The sequence below is a fragment of the Amblyraja radiata genome, chromosome 18 (assembly GCF_010909765.2).
Source record: "Amblyraja radiata isolate CabotCenter1 chromosome 18, sAmbRad1.1.pri, whole genome shotgun sequence".
Taxonomy (NCBI): domain Eukaryota; kingdom Metazoa; phylum Chordata; class Chondrichthyes; order Rajiformes; family Rajidae; genus Amblyraja; species Amblyraja radiata.
Window position 1 is genome coordinate 883649 of NC_045973.1, and position 20777 is coordinate 904425.

The window sequence follows — 20777 nt, forward strand, 5'->3', positions numbered from 1 at the left end:
ACTTTGTGCAGCCCAGGCCGTGCTGACCCGGGCCATACTCCCCACACGTTGTGGAAAGGAACACTTCCCCTCCCCAGCGGTGCTGTCCTTTTACAGCTGGTCCCACTTCACACAGTTCCAGGGTCGAAGGCGTGGCAGGTTCTGCAGAACAGTCGCTACAAGAGTGGCATTGCTCGACCTAACCTTCGGCCTCCAAGACGCAGGTAAGTTTCCAGAGTAAAAAATAGCGTGTTGGGCGCCGGGAAATAAAGTAATACTGAGGCTCTATAAGGCGTTGGTCAGGCCGCATTTGGAATATTGTGAACAATTTGGGGTACCATATCTGAGGAACGATGTGCTGGCTCTGGAGAGGGTCCAGAGAAGGTTTACCAGAATGATACCAGGAATTAGTGGCTTAACATATGATGAAAGTTTGACGGCACTGAACCTGCACTCGCTGGAGTTTCGAAGGTTGAGGGCGAACCTAATTGAAACGTATCGAATAGTGAAAGGCTTGGATAGAGCGGATGTGGAGAGGATATTTCCACTAGTGGGAGAGTCTAGGACTGGAGATCACCGCCTCAGAATTAAAGGACGTACCTTTAGGAAGGAGAAGAGGCGGCATTTTGACTAAAGAAAGTCTGACTAGAGGGCAGTGAATCTGTGGAATTCGCTGCCACAGAAGGCTGTGGAGGCTAAGTCAATGAATATTTTTAAGGCAGTTAGATAGATTCTTGATTAGTATGGGTGTCAGAGATTACAGGGAGAAGGGGTTATGAGGGAGAGATGGATTAGCCATGATTGAATGGTGGAGTAGACCTGATAGGCCGACTGGCCTAATTCTGCTCCTATCACTTATGACCTTATGACCTTAACTTGACTGTCAAATTCCTTGACACAGGATCTTTCCAATAAGCCACAGAATGTATCTGCAGTGTCATAGTCACACTGTACAGAAACAAGCACTTTGGCCCTACTCATCCATGCCAACCAAGATTCCCATCAGTGCAAAGAACAGTCCTGAGCCAAAATATCTCCTATCCATCTTCTCCAGAGATGCTGCCTGACTTGCTGAGTTATACCAGCACTTGTTTTGCCCATCTTAGCTAGTCACCTTTGCACATGTTTGGTCTGAATCTTTCTTATCCATAATCCTATCCAAATATATTTTTAATATTGTTGTTGCCTGAATTCCTATGGCAGCTCATTGCATATACATATCGCATGCTGTGTGGAAAAAGTTGTCTCTCAGGTTCCTGTTAAATCTTACCCCTCTCACCTCAAATCTATGCCCTCATGGGGAATTACTCTAAGCATTCATCCTATCTGACCCTCATGATTTTATAAAATAACTTCTATAAAATTACCGCTTAGTCTCCTTTGCTGCAGGGAATTAAGTGTTAACTTGCAAGCCTCTCCCTATAATTCATTTCCGCGAATCCTGGCAATATCCTCATAATTTTTTTATGCACTCTTTCCAGTTTAATGGCATCGTTCCTGTAGCTGGGTGACCAAAACCGAACACAATTCTTCAAGTGCGACCTCACCAACGTCTGAACAATTGTAACACAAGATCCCAGGTGCCCTTACTAATGAAGGCCAGTGTTGCAAAAACTCGACTTTAAGGGAACTGTGCACTTGTTCTCCTAAGTTCTTCTGTTCTACAGTGCTCCTCAAGGTCTGTTTACTGCGAGTTGCAACACCCCACAGGTATCTGAATGAAACTCCATTTTCCCTTCTTGGTCCACATGCCAAGATGATCAAGATACTGCTGTAATTCAAATAATTTTCTTCACCGACTACAATACCACCTATTTTAATTGTGCAAATCAAGTAACAATGCCTTGTACTTTCTCATCTATATTGTTGATATAGATGACGAGCAGCAAAGGCCCCAGCACCAATCCCTGAGTAACATGACTGTTCACAGGCGTTCACTCTGAGAAACAACCTTCCATCATCACATTCTGCTTCTTACCATCAAGCTAATTATACAGTGCCCTCCATAATGTCTGGAACAAAGACCCATCATTTACTTATTTGCCTCTACTCCACAATTTGAGATTTGTAATAGAAAAAAAAAATCACATGTGCTTAAAGTGCACATTGTCAGATTTTATTAAAGGCCATTTTTATACATTTTGGTTTCACCATGGAGAAATTACAGCTGTATTTATACACCGTCCCCTCCATTTCAGGGCACCATAATGTTTGGGACACATGACTTCATAGGTGGTTGCAATTGCTCAGGTCTGTTTAATTGGATCCTTAATGCAGGTATAAGAAAGCTCTCAGCACCTAGTCTTCTCAAATTGTGGAGTACAGAGGCAAATAAATACATGATGGGTCTTTGTCCCAAACATTATGGAGGGCACTGTATATGCAATTAGCTAAGTCTCCCTAAATTCTATGTGGTTTTCCAGACCATGTGGGCTGTTATCAAAGGCCTTGCTGAAATCCATATGCCACGACCATGGCCCTGCCCTCATAATCTTTCTTGGTTTCTTCTTAAAACCCCGTCAAATTTATGAGACACAATCTCTCACACACAAACCCAAGCTGACTGTGCGGTCTTTTGAAAAGCATGAGTATCTTCTTCCTCACAATGCAATAATTTAGCTACCACAGATGTTAGGCTACAGTTGCCAGGTTTTTCTATTAAACCCTTACATTTGTTCTGGATGAAGGGGCCTTCTGGTGAATGGCACATGCAGCGAGTCACACCATCTGACATACTTCACAATTCTCTGCCTTCATAGGATTCTCTCTTTTAGAAGTGTCCATACTGAGTATTATTCTGGTAGAACATATCCATAATAAGATCCATGAGGTAGTAATCAAATGGCATGGTAGTCATGTGCTATCCAGTGCCAGGACATGTGGCATAACTAATTGGCAGAGGTGTGATTTGTCAGTGTCCAGTGGCATTGATAGTTTTGTGCAATCATGTTGATCTGATGTGTAACAATAATAACGCTTCTAAGTGGGGCATTGCAAGGTTCACAGCGGTGTTGCCAGTCTCATATCTATGGTGATGTATTACCATAAAATATATGATGCAGATTTCTTTAAAATGAATTTGCATTTGATAGTGCTATTCTTGAGATTAATTTATAAGAAAACAGCAACAGGAAAATGGAAAATCATGATTAAATGCCTGTAAACCTTCGCACCAAGTGCTGTTCCATTTTAGTAACCTTGCGTTGAGTTTTGAGGTCCTGTGCTATGTCGCACCATCCTCTTTGTAGCTACAGGCTGAACTTCAGAAGAAGAGATAAAAGACATTGTGTGACGTTCGATTTCCTATCGAGGTGGCTTGATGCCTGTGTTTCAGAGAGAAAGGTGTAAAATGGCAATGATAGGCTGTGGGTGACAGAATGTTCGAAGAGAAATAGGGATTGCAACAGATGAAGTAATCATATCTGTCATATCATATCTATATACTTTTAAAACTGTGTGTGTGTGGGTGTGCGGCATTTTGCCATTGATTCGTTACTCCGCCAAAACCAGACGCAAAAACGCCGAGATTTTTACCATTTCGCTAGTGATTTTACTTTTACATAATTTGCATATCCACTCATTAAATTTGGTCATTTTTCTGTACACATTTTCAATAAAATCCTTCACAAAAATTACTGTTTTCTTTAAATCAGCAGCTGCGGACGTCACAATGCCCTTGCGCTCGAGGCACCGCCACCCCCCCCCCCCGCTCTCGATTTAAGCAGATGCTGTCATCGCACTTTCAATCCCCCCCCCACTCAGTCCTGGACTAATTGTTCAACATTAACATTTACTTTCTCCTCACAGCCGGCGCAGCTCGCGAAGCCCCGCCCGCCTGCACGCCCCTCCGAACCAAGGCGCTCATTCCAGTTGCGGGGTTTCCAGACAGTCAGAAGCCAGTGCTTCTTTGCTGTGAACGGTCGCTCCTGGGCAAACGCATCTTGCCGTAGCAGCTTTAAAGCAAAGATTATAGAGCGAGGGAAGATTTCTCGCTGCCCGTGCAGCTCGTGAAGCCCCGCCCACCCAGCTGCCGGTTTCCAGAGAGTTAAGCGCAGCCCACTCACTTGCCCGCCCCTCCCCCCCTCTCCTCTCTTCTCTCCTCTCCTCCTCTTCTCACCTTCTCCCCTCTCCTCTCTACCCGTCACAGGGGAAGACCTCCTCTCTGTCCGGGGCCCGATCTTCTGTAACGCTGGCGGAAGCTTTTGCCAGTCCTCAGCAAAGAGCCTATAGCTCGCAATAGGATCTTTGGTCCTCGGATCGCTCCGGGCTCAATCGGGTCCCCCGCGACCTGCCGCCCCGCCCCACTCCTCTCTCTCTCTCCCTCTCTCTCACCCCACTCTCCCTCTCTCTCTCCCCCCTCCCCCTCTCCCTCTCTCTCCTCCTCTCCCTCTCCCTCTCTCTCTCGCTCCCTATCTCTCACCCTCTCTCTCTCCCCCTCTCTCTCTCCCCCCCTCCCCCTCTCCCTCTCTCTCCTCCTCTCCCTCTCCCTCTCTCTCTCTCTCTCGCTCCCTCTCTCTCACCCTCTCTCTCTCTCCCTCTCTCTCTCCCCCTCTCTCTCTCCCCCTCTCTCTCTCCCCCTTTCTCTCTTCCCCTTTCTCTCTCCCCCTTTCTCTCTCCCCCTCTCCCTCTCCCCCTCCTCCTCTCTCTCTCCTCCTCTCCCCCCGCCCTCCCTCCCCTAAACCCCCTTCTCCTTGGTCTAGTACTTATTAAAACTCTATGTATCTCCTCGAAAACGACGTCAAAACGGGGAAATCTTTACATATTTCAGTAGCAATTTACCTTATGATTTTAGCAATCCACTCCTCTGTAAATTTGGTCAATTATTTCCCGATATTTTCACTAAAATTGTTCACCAAACAGACTTTTTTTTTCAAATATCGCCGCTGGCCAGCTGCTGACGTCACAGTGGGGGAAGAGACCCAACGGGTCTGCACTTGGTCAAGTACTTATTAAAACTGTGTGTGTGTGTGTGTGTGTGTGATTTCGCCTTTGATTCACATCTCCTCGAAAACCCGACGCCGAAACTGTGATATTTTTACATATTCCGGTAGAGATTTACCTCATGATCTAAGAAATTCCCTCATCTGTAAATTTAGTTAATTATTTCCCGTTTTTTTAAACTAAAATTGTTCACAAATCTGACTTTTTTTTCCAAATCTAACCGCTGGCCAGCTGATGACGTCACAATGCCTTTGCTCGTGGCCCAGCCCCCCCCCCCCCGCTCTGGATTAAAGCAGCTGCTGTCAACGCGCAGGCGCACTGTTTTCCACGAGTTACCTTACCACTCTCCCCCCCCCCCAACTCACAGTCATTTTTTCGCCTCCCGCTGTGCTGTCGACTAGCACTCGCCCGGCTGTCCACAGCGCAGCGCCCAGCCCCGCCGACAGCCCAGTGGCTCAACAGTAAGTCCACTCGCGCTTTGGCTTGGGTTCTAGAACATTGCGGCAGCGGCCGTTATCGTCGCGCGGGCGCGGTGCAGCGTGATGGGAACGTGGCCATGGCGGCCATTACTGATGGTATGGAATTCATTTTAACGTCTTCTGAGATAATGACGTTTCTTTGACCATTTCTCCAAGATGCAGGGATAATAGGCAACTAGCCTTCAGGAGTTAATAGTCTACTACCAGGCTCTTCTAAAGGAGGCTCTTGTGACTGTCCCACATGGTTCTCATGCCTCATGTATCTCATGTCTTGAATTGGAGCTTGACTTGTAAGGTCCTTCCTGAAAATCTGGGAATACCCTCCTCCTGTCGTGCAGCCCCCTCTCCTGCAGTCACTAGCCCGTGGCTGTCATGGGATTGTGGTGCAGCCTCTCTCCTGCAGTCTCTAGCCCGTGGCTGCTGTTGGGATTGTGGTGCAGCCTCTCTCCTGCAGTCACTAGCCCGTGGCTGTCATGGGATTGTGGTGCAGCCCCTCACTCCAGCAGTTACTAGCCCGTGGCTGCTGTCATGGGATTGTGGTGCAGCCCCTCACTCCTGCAGTCACTAGCCCGTGGCTGCTGTCATGGGATTGTGGTGCAGCCCCTCACTCCTGCAGTCACTAGCCTGTGGCTGCTGTTGGGATTGTGGTGCAGCCCCTCACTCCTGCAGTCACTAGCCCGTGGCTGCTGTTGGGATTGTGGTGCAGCCCCTCACTCCAGCAGTCACTAGCCCGTGGCTGCTGTTGGGATTGTGGTGCAGCCCCTCACTCCAGCAGTCACTAGCCCGTGGCTGTCATGGGAATTGTGATGTAGCCCGTCTCCTGCAGTCTCTAGCCCGTGGTTGTCGTGGGGATTGGGTATTCATGGGCTGATGCCCTCTGTGATTGCTGCTCAGCAGTATTTTAGGCAACCACATTCAGTCGACACCAACATTTCTGTCATGAGCAGGGCCGTTTCTATTTCACCGGTTCTTTTTGGATGTAAACCAGCCTTGTGCTTTTTCAGATGTATTTTTGATATATTTTCCAATTTGACACAAATTTTAAATGCTGTGGTGTTTTAGCAAATGACTTATAGTGGGGGGTGTCAATCTATACAAAGGTCAAATACCATTTTTGTTTATTCTAAACCAAGGCAACACAAACTAAAGTCAATGACATTAATCATAACCAGACCAAATCCTGCAACTTATTTGTTACAGAAATAACTAATCAATCCCAGGTTGTTGAGCACAGGAAGCCCTCTATCCAATAAATATATATAGGGAGAACTTTTTAAGTAAAAGACAAGATAAGCACTTGTTATATAATGTGCCCAATGCTAACAGTAAATTCTACATTCATGGGGCAAACTGCATGGAAGGAAAACAGCAGCTTTATGCATGCATCAGTTTTGCACATTTTATAAGCAATTTTGCTCATGAGAGATGAAAATTTTCCAGTCATGTTTTAAATGTTTGATTAAATTAAATAGACATAATTATGAGTAAAATATATTTATTCCATCTAATTTAGTTATGTAGGCTTCATTAAATTTCTAACGACTTGTACAATCTAATTCTATCTTTTAATCATTTGTTTGAAATCAGATATGAAGAAAATTTTAATTTTGGTATAGGTTGTAATCTCTTGCCTTGGAAGATTCACAAACATAATCTTCTCCTCCTATTCTTCATCTTTGATGTTGTGGAAGATAATTCCAACGGTTGGAACAATAACTTGCATTTCAATTGAACTTTTAAATGCAGAAAAATCTGTCGTTGTTTTATAAAGGTGAAATCCAGGTTATCCATGTAAACAGAGGATTATATTTGACTACCATTTCTGATTTCATACTGTGCTTTGTCCGGCTGTTCTGGAACTTTGCATTCTCCTTCAGTGTTGGAAAGCATCAACTATGGATTGCCAGTGTAATTTCTTGGCTTTCCCCTAATGTTCTAGGTGTTTCCTCAATCTATCTGACTAGTGCTTTGTTTTTAATTTATTTCAGCCAGATTCTTCAGTGCAATGGACTGTTATCTGTAATGGATTCCAGCTTCATGGAACCTCTTGCAATAATGATAATTCATTCTGAACCTTTGTTATTCATGGCTTTTTTCCACAATTGTTCTATTTTATGATAACACCATTCTGATTTCCAGTTCAAATTTCTGAATCCAATATTTAATTTACAATTGAATAAGCTGCATGAATTTGATAAGAACAAGACTAGGAGGTAACTGAAGGAAACTGGAAAGTTTCTTAGAATGATCCATGGGCACTTTTGGTTTGGAAATATCAACTACTGGATATTCTTGAAGAACGAATCTGGTTTGTTTACTAATTTTAGTAATATTTTGCCTCTTGGGCTGTGGCTGGCAGGTTCTAGATAATAGGCCACTTTCCCAGATTTTGTGTTCGTTCAAAATTTTGTATCAATTGGTTCTCCCATTTAAATTTTTTAGAATTTTGTATAAAAAATAAAACTGGAATTTCTCAGGAATCTATCCAGTAATATATGGATCTTATAGAAACATATAAAATTCTTAAGGGATTGGACAGGCTAGATGCAGGAAAAATGTTCTTGATGTTGGAGGAGTTCAGAACCAGGGGTCATTTAAGACTGAGATGAGGAAAAACCTTTTCACCCAGAGAGTTGTGAACCTGTAGAATTCTCTGCCACAGAAGAAAGTAGAGGCCAATTCACTGGATGTTTTCAAGAGAGTTAGATATAGCTCTTAGGGCTAACGGAGTCAAGGGATATGGGGAGAAAGCAGGAACAGGGTACTGATTATGGATGATCAGCCATGATCATATTGAATGGCAGTGCTGGCTCGAATGGCCTACACCTGCACCTATTTTCTATGTTTCTATTAATATGCATTAAAAAAAATTATATCTTTGCTTCTGTGAGCTAAACTCTACAAAGAACAATTTCTGCTGGAAGCTGTGCTTGAAGGAAGGGTCATTGGGTGGTATTTACGATTCTGACCACTTCCAGTGAGTGTAAGATCACTGAACTCAAGGGAATGTTGCAAAATCAAAGAAATCATTGAATTGTGCAGATCAATGATGTTCTATGAAATGCTTTATCTTTAAAGATAACTAATTCCCACTGATTTGAGCATTTTTCAGCCTTGAAAAAGCCACGTGTCTGAAAGGCCCCTTTTAGCTCAACACCATCACTACTTTGATGGCAGTGTTAGATTATTTTTTAAAGATTATTTTATTATGTGATTGTTTTTATGAAATATGCCATATTAGGTTTGAAATCAAGGTCACAACCTTTCGGTTTAAAATAGACCAGTCATAGTTATAATGGCAGGAAAATATGTAATAAATAGAGCATGAAGCATTATTGATTTTATTAATCTGCCCTACCTCATCCAACAGCAAATCTGCCTATTGGGGAAACTGGATCTGATACCACAGACAATGCCGCTGGTGGAGGGAGTGAGAATGCAACATGCTGTGGATCATTATGGTGAGTATAACAGGCTCCTGTTTGAGCGTCAGGTAGATAGGCATGAGTGTATGAATTGTTGCAAGATTTAAGAGTTGTGTGAAAGATGGGGCCAAGCCCCAGATGATTTTAATACCATGAGACTTTAAGTTGTATTGTTGGAGGCTATTCAAACAAAGCATTTCCACTTTACAGTCATCAATAATCCAAATCAATTCGTCAGTAATCAAATCTTTTGATCCATTCAAAAATATTGGCATTTTATTATCATTTAACTATCCGATTCTGAGTAATTAACTTATCATTCATTCTTCTAAGAGCCGTAGTGTTTTTTTTTAATCGCAATGAGTTTATACAATGGGGATCAAAAGCCCAAAGTTGTTGAGGTTATTGTGTATTAAAAATCGAGCTTTTCTCTTGAGTGACAGTTTTTCTTTAGGTTTGGCATGTTGCTACCCAGTTAGAATTGAACAGGTACTTTGGATCCGTCTTCACTAAGGAAGACACAAACAATCTTCCTGATATAGTAGTGGCCAGAGGATCTGGGGTGACAGAGGAACTGAAGGAAATCCACATTAGGCAGGAAATGGTGTTGGATAGACTGATGGGACTGAAGGCTGATAAATCCCCAGGGCCTGATGGTCTGCATCCCAGGGTACTTAAGGAAGTGGCTCTAGAAATCGTGGATGCATTGGTGATAATTTTCCAATGTTCTATAGACTCAGGATCAGTTCCTGTGGATTGGAGGGTAACTAATGTTATCCCACTTTTTAAGAAAGGCGGAGGAGAGAAAACATGGAATTATAGACCAGTTAGCCTGACATCGGTGATGGGGAAGATGCTGGAGTCAATTATAAAAGATGAAATAGCGGCACATTTGGATAACAGCAGGTAAAGGATCGGTCCGAGTCAGCATGGATTTACTAATGGCTTGACTAATCTTCTGGAATTTTTTGAAGATGTAATTAGGAAAATGGACAAGGGAGAGCCAGTGGATGTAGTGTATCTGAACTTTCAGAAAGCATTCGATAAGGTCCCACATAGGAGATTAATGGGCAAAATCAGGGCACATGGTATTGGGGGTAGAGTACCGACATGGATAGAGAAGTGGTTGGCAGACAGGAAACAAAGAGTAGGGATTAACGGGTCCCTTTCAGAATGGCAGGCAGTGACTAGTGGGGTACCGCAAGGATCGGTGCTGGGACCGCAGCTATTTACAATATACATCAATGATTTGGATGAAGGGATTCAAAGAAACATTAGCAAATTTGCAGATGACACAAAGCTGGGTGGCAGCGTGAACTGTGAGGAGGATGCTATGAGAATGCAGGGTGACTTGGACAGGTTGGGGGAGTGGGCAGATGCATGGCAGATGAAGTTTAATGTGGATAAATGTGAGGTTATCCACTTTGGTATCAAAAACAGGAAGGCAGATTACTATCTAAATGTCGTCAAGTTAGGAAAAGGGGAAGTACAACGGGATCTCGGGGGCCTTGTACATCAGTCTATGAAAGTAAAGGGCCTGGCCCACCAAGTTGCGATTGCATGCGTCTAGCGTGACCAAACATGGTGGCTTGAGGCGTACGGCCTCGCGGGGCCGGTCCCACTTCGAACCGCAGAGGCGTATGGAGTTGTGCGGGGCTGGTCCCGACATCATACTCACCAATCAGCTGGGCAGGAGGCGGGCCGACTGAATTTGGACGTCGCACGGCGTCGGGCGGTTACGTCATCACGCAACGGCACGCCGGGCAGTGACGTCATTGCGCAACGCCACGCGCTAGGCGTACGCCGTCAAGATGCTGCGTACGACATCAAGACGCTGCGTATGCCCATCGAGACGCTGCGTACGCCCTCAATGCGCCTGCGGGCCGACAGGCCATTGGCGCGCGGGATTTTCGGACAGTGCAAGACTTTTGGAGCCCCGCGCGATGTCGGGACCAGCCCCGCACAACTCCATACGCCATCGCCGAGCGAAGTGGGATCTGCCCCGCGAGGCCGTACGCCTCAACAGACCATGTTTGGTCACGCTAGACGCATGCAATCGCATGCTGGTGGGACAGGCCCTTAAGCATGCAGGAACTGCAGGCAGTGAAGACAGCAAATAGCATGTTTGCCTTTATAACAAGAGGAGTCAAGTATAGGAGCAAAGAGGTCCTTCTGCAGTTGTACAGGGCCCTAGTGAGACCACACCTGGAGTATTGTGTGCAGTTTTGGTCCCCTAATTTGTGGAAGGACATTCTTGCTATTGAGGTAGTGCAGCGTAGGTTTACAAGGTTAATTCCTGGGATGGCGGGACTGGCATATGCTGAGAGATCACTCTGGAGTTTAGAAGGATGTGAGTGGATCTTATTGGAACATATAAGATTGTTATGGGTTTGGACACGCTAGAGGCAGGAAACATGTTGGGGGAGTCCAGAACCAGGGGCCACAGTTTAAGAATAAGGAGTATGTCATTTAGAACGGAGATGAGGAAACACTTTCTCACAGAGAGTTGTGAGTCTGTGGATTTCTCTGCCTCAGAGGGCGGTGGAGGCAGGTTCTCTGGATACTTTCAAGAGAGAGCTAGATAGGGCTCTTAAAAATAGCGGTGTTAAACTGAGTTATTTTGTCAATCTAATGTCAACTTGACTCAAACGCTTGTAGCTGTTGAAATCGATTATTTATCCAGCTGAGACTAGCCTCTGAACCTTCCAACTCTGTGGCGGGTCCAGAGAATTTAATAACTTTGATACAAATTCATGGCATTTATATAGGTATTAGATATTTCAGATACAGAGGGTATGACAAACTAGTAACCAATCATCGGAGTCCTTCTGGTGATTTACAACAGCAGTCACATGACCCCCCTTCCCTGGCCTCATTTTACAACCTTTGTTTGCCTGTGGTGTAACTTTGTTTAGAATCATTTTATTTCAACACAGCAAAACCCCAATAGGCTCAATTATCACAGACCACTTCCTAAAATATAAGATACACACATACAATACGATGATCACACAAGTCATACAAACAAACACATTTTCCATACCAAGAAGAAAGATATTTCTATAAATCTAAACAAAGTCTAATGTTTACAGTCCTACTAAGACACAATACATTTCATAAATGGTTTCACTACAATTTTACACCGTTTAAAATACTATTACCTATGTATTAAAAACCTTAATTATATGAGTTTCGCCGAATTACACAGCTTCTAAGTTAAATTCAAAACCCACACACACCTCCCAACTCCAAGCATACATGGGTTGTAAATCTGTCAACTTAATTAATAAGTGCTTGGTGCCAGGATACAACTTAATTCTTCATAACATCCCTGCCATCTCTGGTAGATGGATTTTCAATCTATCTGCAAGGTATTTTACAAATATTACAGAACAACTTCAGACCATTACCTCAAAAGTACAGCTTCTCGACCCCTTATCTCAACCTCATTATAATTTAACATAGCCAAAGAGTCATAGAGTCTATTATCCCTCAGCCTTGAATTCTGTCTCAAACTCAGCATACCAGCCATAACTTCATCTTTATGTCACATTCAGAGCTCAAGAATGTGCCATAGAGAAAGAGCAGATGACCTCTGGCCTAAGAAGAGGCCCTTTTCAGCTATCCATTCTTCAACACAAAATCATATCAAATACAATTTCCTCCAGCATTATAATTTCCTCAAAGTAATAAACTAAACTATGCAGGTTCAGTTTAGCGTTTCTATGTTTTGATTCATCTGTTCCCTATGTGTGTTTCTTTGTACTTTATTTCTTCTGAAATAAAGTATTTCTAAAAACCTTAAGCTTTTCTTACAACTTAACATAGGTTCAAAACCTGAAAGTAACTATCCGAGCAATTCTATTGTATATTTCCTCAGCGGAGTCAGGGGATATGGGGAGAAGGCAGGAACGGGGTACTGATTGTGGATGATCAGCCTTGATCACATTGAATGGCGGTGCTGGCTTGAAGGGCCGAATGGCCTACTCCTGCACCTATTGTCTATTGTAAGTAAATCAATGCACTAGTTACAGTGCAATATTGCAGACTAGAAAATAATGCTGACAGAATGAGTAAAAAGACATCCATTTGTCATTTCTTTCTGTGCTTTCAAGAGTATAGAATTTTGACAGTTTCATATAATATCCTTTACAATTAGTCTTCACTAAATTATTGATGCACCATCTTAAGAAACTCTGCACTGAAACTTTTATCTTTTTGGAGTGCGTTTGAAGGATTGAGACAAGTTATTAGAGGAATTTGTTAAAAAAATCAATTGGATTGTTTCTTAACAAGGGCAATTTGATGAATCATACACAGCTTCAATTCTAAAACTATCACCTACAAAAGTAATTTAACTGATTATGCTGAAAAGTGTGATCATTTAATGTTCATCAATTTGACATACAAACAAATTATTAACTAATTAAATTAAATTTGTCTATTTGAAGTGATCTGACCCGGCATCGTGACATTATTTAGACTTTACATTGTTCAGTCAGCCTTTTGAACAGCTACTACCTGCAGAGGAAATAAAGGTATAGCAACCCAATTAGAGCCTTATGAGTGCCTAAAAACCACCACCATAAACCTGTAAATAGCTGGAGTTACCAGGCTGCAACTTGAAGCTTTCAAGTAGAGCTTTGCAGTCGTTTCCCTCACCAGTTATGAGTCATCACCTTCTGCATAAATTTGCATGAAGGCAGCTAGTCCTTATCATCAAATGAGCAATAACCAGAGTAACACTCGGAGGATTACAATAAAGACATCTGAAGAGTGGGCGTAGGATTGATGGGCTCCAAGCAGCCGAAGCTCGTAGAAAGCAGCTCATCTGAAAACATTACACAGCCATATTTCACAGCTTCAGTGTACCTACCGTTCTAAAGTCCTAATGACTGCAATTATTAATACCATCTAACTGTTGAAACTTGAGTTCTGTACATACCTCAAGTTATGCATAGAACTCAAGATTGTGTGTTTAATTCAAACTAACACACAATATGTGTTGGTTTTAATAATTTTTTTAAAAGTAAAAACATTTAGTTTAGTTATCCAACTAAATATTTAGTTTAGTTATCCAACTAAAAATGTAAGAACTAATAGCTGTGACATGTGTGAGGCAGTTATGGAAATCTGGTAGGTTGTTCTGTGGTGGGCGCAGCCTTTGTTCAACCAAGCAAATTGATGTTTTTACAACTGTGTAAGAGTGAAAACCGCAGGCTGAATGAGTATAGCTAACCACAGCACTGTGGTCGAGGAGTGGAAATAAGGGACAGTATGATTAGAGATGTAGATACTGTTCTCCATAGCTGAATACTTGACTCAAAGATTGGTTTGGAGCCATGGGTTTCAACTCATGAATCATTAGCACGTACTAAGGAAATGGGCAGATGTTCGGTATTAAAACATTGGGACTCTATCATCTCACCACAAACATTTTGAGATATGGTTTGGATCTGATCACAACTGTTAAGAGAATAAATGAACACACTAAAGATTTATACCAAACTTCAGTTTAATACAAGGCTATGTAGCAATGCATCAAAAGCTTGCAGCATGCAAATCAGAGAGGATGTCTATTATCAATTGGATAGCTCAGTCTTTTCAACAGTTCTCAAAATGTAATTTAAAAATAACTTAATCTCAACACAGATGTTATGAGTCATCACACAGGTGATACAACTCAGCACTTACTCAACAATATTCTACTTGAGCATTTGTTGTGTATTAACCCATTAAAGTGAGTATCATTGCACACCATGGTAACACCAGTACAGACACTTTTCTTACTGGTTCCTGTGCTATAGGAAGGATGTTGTTAAGCTGGAAAGAGTGCAGAGAAGATTTACGAGGATGTTGCCAGGACTTGAGGGCCTGAGCTATCGGGAGAGGTTGGGCAGGCTCGGATTATTTTTCTTGGAGCACAGGAGGCTGAGGGCTGATCTTATAGAGATGTATGAAATCATGAGGAAATTAGATAGGGTGAATGCACAGAGTCTTTTACCCAGAGTAGCGGAATCAAGAACCAGAGGACAAAGTTTAAGGTGAGAGGGGAAATATATAATCTAAACGTTATTCCCTTATTATGTATCTATACACAGTAAATGGATTGATTGAAATCATGTATTGTCTTTCTGCTGGTAGCTTTCTGCTGACTGGTTAGTATGCAACAAAAAGCTTTTCACTGTACCTCGGTACACATGACAATAAACTAAACTGAACTGAACTAATGGAAACATGAGAGGAAACATCTTTAAACAGAGAGTGGTGGATTTATGGAACGAGCTGCCTGAGGAGGTAGTTAAGGCAGATACTATAACAAAATTTAAAAGACATTTAGATAGGAAAGGTTTTGAGGGATTGGGGCCAAACATGGGCAGATAGGAAGTGTAGATGGGGCATATCGGTTGGCATGGGCTAAAGGGCCATTGGAGAAATTTCAAAATTGACCAGAGAAAGACCAAGGTATTCTTAAGCAGTGGAAAAGTAGAACACCACAGTAGTCCAGTGAGGAACATAAATATCTGAGCCATTCTTTGTTTAAATGAAAAGGGAAAGATTGGCTCAAATTAATGTGCTTTCCATACAGACTGAATCAGGAGAAGTTTTATTGATGAATATGGAAATGGCAGAGAAATGATTCTGTCCTCATGGAAAACACAGAAAACCTCTGGGGAAATAATGGAAAACAGCATTTATAGCTTTAACTCTGGCAAAATCTCCAACAATGTTCCTGCTTTTTAAATAATGTTTGTACATTGTGGGGTTTGTAGAGTGATTGTAACAATATTTTTTAATCAAGAATAGCTGAATCAGCCTGATACAATCACCTGATGTCCAAATTTAGATCATAACTGTAGTAATGCTTATTTCAGTAAGTCACAACATGTACTTACTGAAATGTCCCATACCTGTTCTCCCACGTTGTGATATTTCACAAATCATGTCATTACTCTTCTAATGTAATGTTAATTTTGCATCTACAAGCAATGAGCTGTTAAATCAATCTATAACTAAATAAAGAAACATGACTTTGACTTCTGCAAAACCACAGAAGATGCTATTATAATTATTAATTTTCTTGTATTCTCTTTACATTATAGTATTCGAATTTCTAAATCAAAGTTCAGGTCAGTACCCTTTTCCCCTGACTTTATACCTTTAATTTCTGTTTGTGAAAAGTGCTGAACTATGGTTAGAGAATATTGGATATATTAGTTGAATAATAATAACTGATTATTTAGTTGAACTGTATTCAGTTTTGGTCGCTGTTCTATAGCAAGGATTTTGTTGAGCTGGAAAGAGTGCAGAGAAGATTTACGAGGATATTACCAGAACTAGAGGGGTTGAGCTCTAGCAAGATGCTGGGCAGCTGGATAAACTCACTAGCCTGAGTAATTGTTAACCATGAAACCTCTGGATTATCAGGAAAATACATTGTTCATTAATACCTTTCTCTAAGTTAATCTGTTACGTTTTACATACAGTGTGGGTGACTCTTAACTCTCAAATTACCGTGCAAGACATTCAGTTGTAACCTTAAATGCCAAGACACAACAATCTGCACATACTGGTTTACAAAAGAAGACACAAAGTTCTGGAATAACACAATGGGTCAGGCGGTATCTCTGGGGTACATGGATAGGTGACATTTGTGGTCAGGACCCTTCTTCGGACTGATTGTGGTACAATCTGTACTGATCAGTGCTGAGTTACTCCAGCGCTTTGTGACCTGAATTGCTAAATCACTACAGCAGTTCAAAAACTCACCTCAACCTTCCTGAGAGCAATTAATGATGAAGAATAAATGCTGCCCCTATCAGCAACACAGACATTTTGAAACACAAATAAAGAGAGAGGACTTGGGGCTGCAGTGATTTGTTCTGTAAGCAAATGTTGTAGTCATCCCTGCATCAGCAAATAACTGCAAACTGCATTGTGAGACCTTTGGAATAAATCTTTGCTTTTCAGCATTGATGGCACCAATAGAAATCTATGATATTTTTTGGATAAATATATATCTGTAATATCAGATTTAGCCACCAGCACAATTGGGCATCTAATGATTGAATCCATGGCCTAATAATTTCACCTAACTTTATAGGACATTTCCAGGACTGCACAAAATGTGAGCTGAATATTTTGCATTTTCCAAGGACAAGATTTGCTTCAGAGTGTGATACTTTCAGCTTGTTGCTGACCTTTTTATCCCATTCAAGCCTGAAAACGTACAGAACAAATTTCAGACAGCATTCCAAATCATATCTATCTATCATATCAGACCAAAGGGCAAGAGACAGAGTGAGAGGCGGGTGGAGGGGAGGAGAGGGAGGGTGGGGGAGTAGGGGAGAGAGAGGGGAGAGGAGAGAGAGGGGGGAGAGGGGCTGAGAGGGAGAGGGGGGGAGAGAGAGAGAGAGAGAGGGGGGGAGAGAGGGAGAGTGAGAGGGACAGAGGGAGAGAGATGGAGAGGAGGGAGGGAGGCAGAGAGAGAGAGGGGGGGGGAGAGAGAGAGGGGAGAGAGCGGGGGAGGGAGAGGGGCTGAGAGGGAGAGGAGGGGGAGAGAGAGAGGGGGGGAGGGAGAGAGGGGAGAGTGAGGAGGGGAGAGAGAGAGGGGGGGAGAGAGAGAGAGAGGGGGGTAGAGACAGAGAGGGGGGAGAGACAGAGGGGGAGGGGGGGAGAGAGAGAGAGAGAGAAAGGAGTGGGGCGGGGCGGCAGGTCGCGGGGGCCTGAGCGAGCCCGGAGCGATCCGAGCACCAAAGATCCTATAGCGAGCTTTAGGCTCTTTGCTGAGGACTGCTAAAAGCTTCCGCCAGCGTTACAGAGGATCGGGCCGCGGACACGGAGAGGAGAAGAGAGGGGAGAGAGGGAGGGAGGAGAGGGGAGGAGGTGAGAAGAGGGGGGGGTGGGGGAACCGGGCGAGTGAGTAGTCTGCGAACAGCGGAGAGAGACAGCACCGGCTTGACTCTGGAAACAGGCAGCTGAGTGAGCGGGCGGGCGGGGGATGAGAAGGGCGTGGCACGCAAGCTGCGAGAAAACTTCTTTGGCGCATGGGCGCCTTTGACCAAAGATCCTATAGTGGAGCTTGCTATAGGATCTTTGCCTCTGACCTCGCAATCTGCAGAACAAAGATCCTATAGCAGAGCTTTGCTGCGGAACTTCCTCGATCTTTCTGCGCCTTTTGAAGTACGGGAGGGTGGGTGGGCTAAAGCACCTCGTGGAAAACTGCGCATGCGCGTTGACAGCAGCTGCATTAATCCAGAGCGGCACGGGGCGGCGGGGCCACGAGGAAAAGCATTGTGAGGTCAGCAGCTGGGCAACCTTAATATCTTTAACAAATGTTTGGTTATAAATTTAACTATGCATCAGTGGATAGGGCAGTTCTGGGGTAAAAGGAGCAAATTAATAATTTTAATATAATATCAAGGGGGGTAAGTTAGCGTGTGTAGGGGTGTGGTTAGTGAGTGTGACGCCGCATGCAGCCCCCCCCCCCTCCCCACAACCGCGCGTTGGAGGAATAGACCCAATGGGTCTAGTATACTTTTAAAACTCATTGATGTAGATGACAAACAGTAACGGGCCCAGCACTGAACCCTGAGGCACACAACTAGTCACAGGCATCCAGTCCGAGAAGCAACCTTCCACCATTATCCACTGCTTCCTTCCATGGAGTCAATTTGCTATCCATTCAGCTATCTCTCCTTGGCTCCCATGCGATCTAACCAGAGTAGCCTACCATGCGGAACCTTGTCGAACGCCTTACTGAAGTCCATGTACACAACATCTACAGCTCTGCCTTCATCAACCTTTTTGCTCACTTCTTCAAAAAATTCAATCAGATTTGTGAGACTCGACCTCCCACATACAAAACCATACTGACTATCCCTAATCAGCCCTTGCCCATCTAAATGCCTGTATATCCTATCCCTCAGAATACTCTCCAGTAACTTACGAACTACAGATATTAAGCTCACCAGCCTATAGTTCCCAGCATTTTCCCTGCAGCCCTTCTTGAAAAGAGGTACAACATTTGCCACCCTCCAGTCTTCCGGTACCGGGTAAATACAGAGGAGAAATACTCATTTAGGACCTTGCCCATTTCCTGTGGCTCCACACAGAGGTGATCACTATGATTCCTGAGACGTACCACTCCCTCTCTAGTTCCCCTTTTCCCCCTTATGTATTTATAAAGTCTGTTGGGATTGTCCTTAATGCTACCCGCCAGAGCTATCTCCTGGCCCCTTTTTGCCCTTCTGATATCCTTTTTTAGTTTACTCCTTAGCTCCTGAAACTCCCCCAGGGATACACTTGATCCCAGCTGCCTATACCTGTCCCATGCATTCTTCTTGTTTTTGACTAACGTCTCAATTTCTCTCGTTAGCCAAGATTCCTTACGTTTGCCTGCTTTGTCCTTCACTGTAACGGGGACGTACACATCCTGAGCTTTCTTCAGTACACTTTTAAAAACATCCCACTTGGCCGATGTTCCTTTCCCATCTAATAACCTTCTCAAATCAACTTGAACGAGACCTTCTCTCATACCCTCAAATTGGCCTTACCCCAGTTGAACATTTTAACACGTGGACCCTCTCCGTCCCTATCGATAACTATCTTAAACCTAATCGAACTGTGGTCACTGGTCCCAAAAGACTCCTCCACACACTCTTCATTAACTTGCCCTTCCCAATTTCCCAATACTAGATCCAGCGTTGCCCTCTTACATTTGGAGGCCTCCACGTACAGCTTAAGAAAACTCTCCTGAACACTTTTGAGGAATTGCACCCCATCTGAACCCTTCACGCGATGATTTTCCCAGTCTATATTGGGAAAGTTAAAATCCCCTACTACAACAACCTTATTTGACCTGCAGTTGTCTGCAATCTCCCATTTGCTCTTCTAGTTCCTGTTGACTATTCGGGGGTTTGTAGTACACCCCCAACAAAGTGGTTATCCCTGGTACACAAAAATGCTGGAGAAACTCAGCGGGTGCAGCAGCATCTATGGAGCATAGGAGATAGGCAACGTTTCAGGCCGGAACCCATTTTTGTGTACCTTCGATTTTCCAGCATCTGCAGTTCCTTCTTTAACAAAGTGATCATCCCTTTCTTGTTCCTCAGCTCCACCCATATAGCCTCGCTAGACGAACCATCCGTAATGTTTTCCTCAGACTGAGCTCAGGGTCTCAACCCGAAACACCACCCATTCCTTTTCTCCAGAGATGCTGCCTGATACTCCAGCTTTTGTGTCTATCTTCTGAAAAATACCATTGAATTGACAATAGAAAGAAATGAACTCCATACACAATTTAACAATCAATTTGCATCATTTTGCAAATTACCTAGTCTATACAAATTGATCAGTGCGGATATTTGGTAACCTTTTTAGTTAGATACATATATACATAGACAATAGGTGCAGGAGTAGGCCATTCGGCCCTCCGACCCAGCACCGCCATTCAATGTGATAATGGCTGATCGTCCACAATCAGTACCCCGTCCCTGCCATCTCCCATACCCCTTGATTCCGCTAGCTCTATCTAACTTTCTTTTTAAATTGCTTCTTGTGGTATTTTGATTTTATACTTGAGTGCAAAGTTTGATATTTTTGTGACGAAATTAGATTTTTTACTTTCTTTAGTCGACGCTGGCGTCGTTGGAACCGTTGTTTAAGAAGAAGATGTCGAGTTGGTGTTAAGTCTGTTACTTTCTACTGGCTAGTTATTATTCTTGTTTTTCTCAATACATTAACCATTTCTTCAGAGCACTACAACCAGCCTTGGTGGCTAACATCGATTCAAGGTAAAAGTGTAATTATGCTTTCAGATAAACAGTACTAAACAATAAATGTTATTTTTGATTCAAATGGATGGAGTTGCCAAATGTCTTTTTGAGGTGCTCTATATTTTAGCACGGTCTTTTGCATTAGTTTGACTCAAGTCATGTAATGACAATGGGGA

The 20777-nt window shown here is 43.2% G+C and overlaps 1 protein-coding gene across 3 annotated transcripts in view; it reads left to right on the forward strand.

The window, feature by feature from the left end:
• Positions 1-20777, forward strand: part of cacna1d (calcium voltage-gated channel subunit alpha1 D) — a 352130-nt gene that overhangs the window by 177061 nt on the left and 154292 nt on the right. For all 3 annotated transcript variants that reach the window (XM_033036547.1, XM_033036546.1, XM_033036548.1), the window contains 3 exons: positions 8770-8860; positions 15928-15954; positions 20459-20619. In XM_033036547.1, the coding sequence (XP_032892438.1) occupies positions 8770-8860; positions 15928-15954; positions 20459-20619 (279 nt within the window). The remainder of the gene's footprint in view (positions 1-8769; positions 8861-15927; positions 15955-20458; positions 20620-20777) is intronic.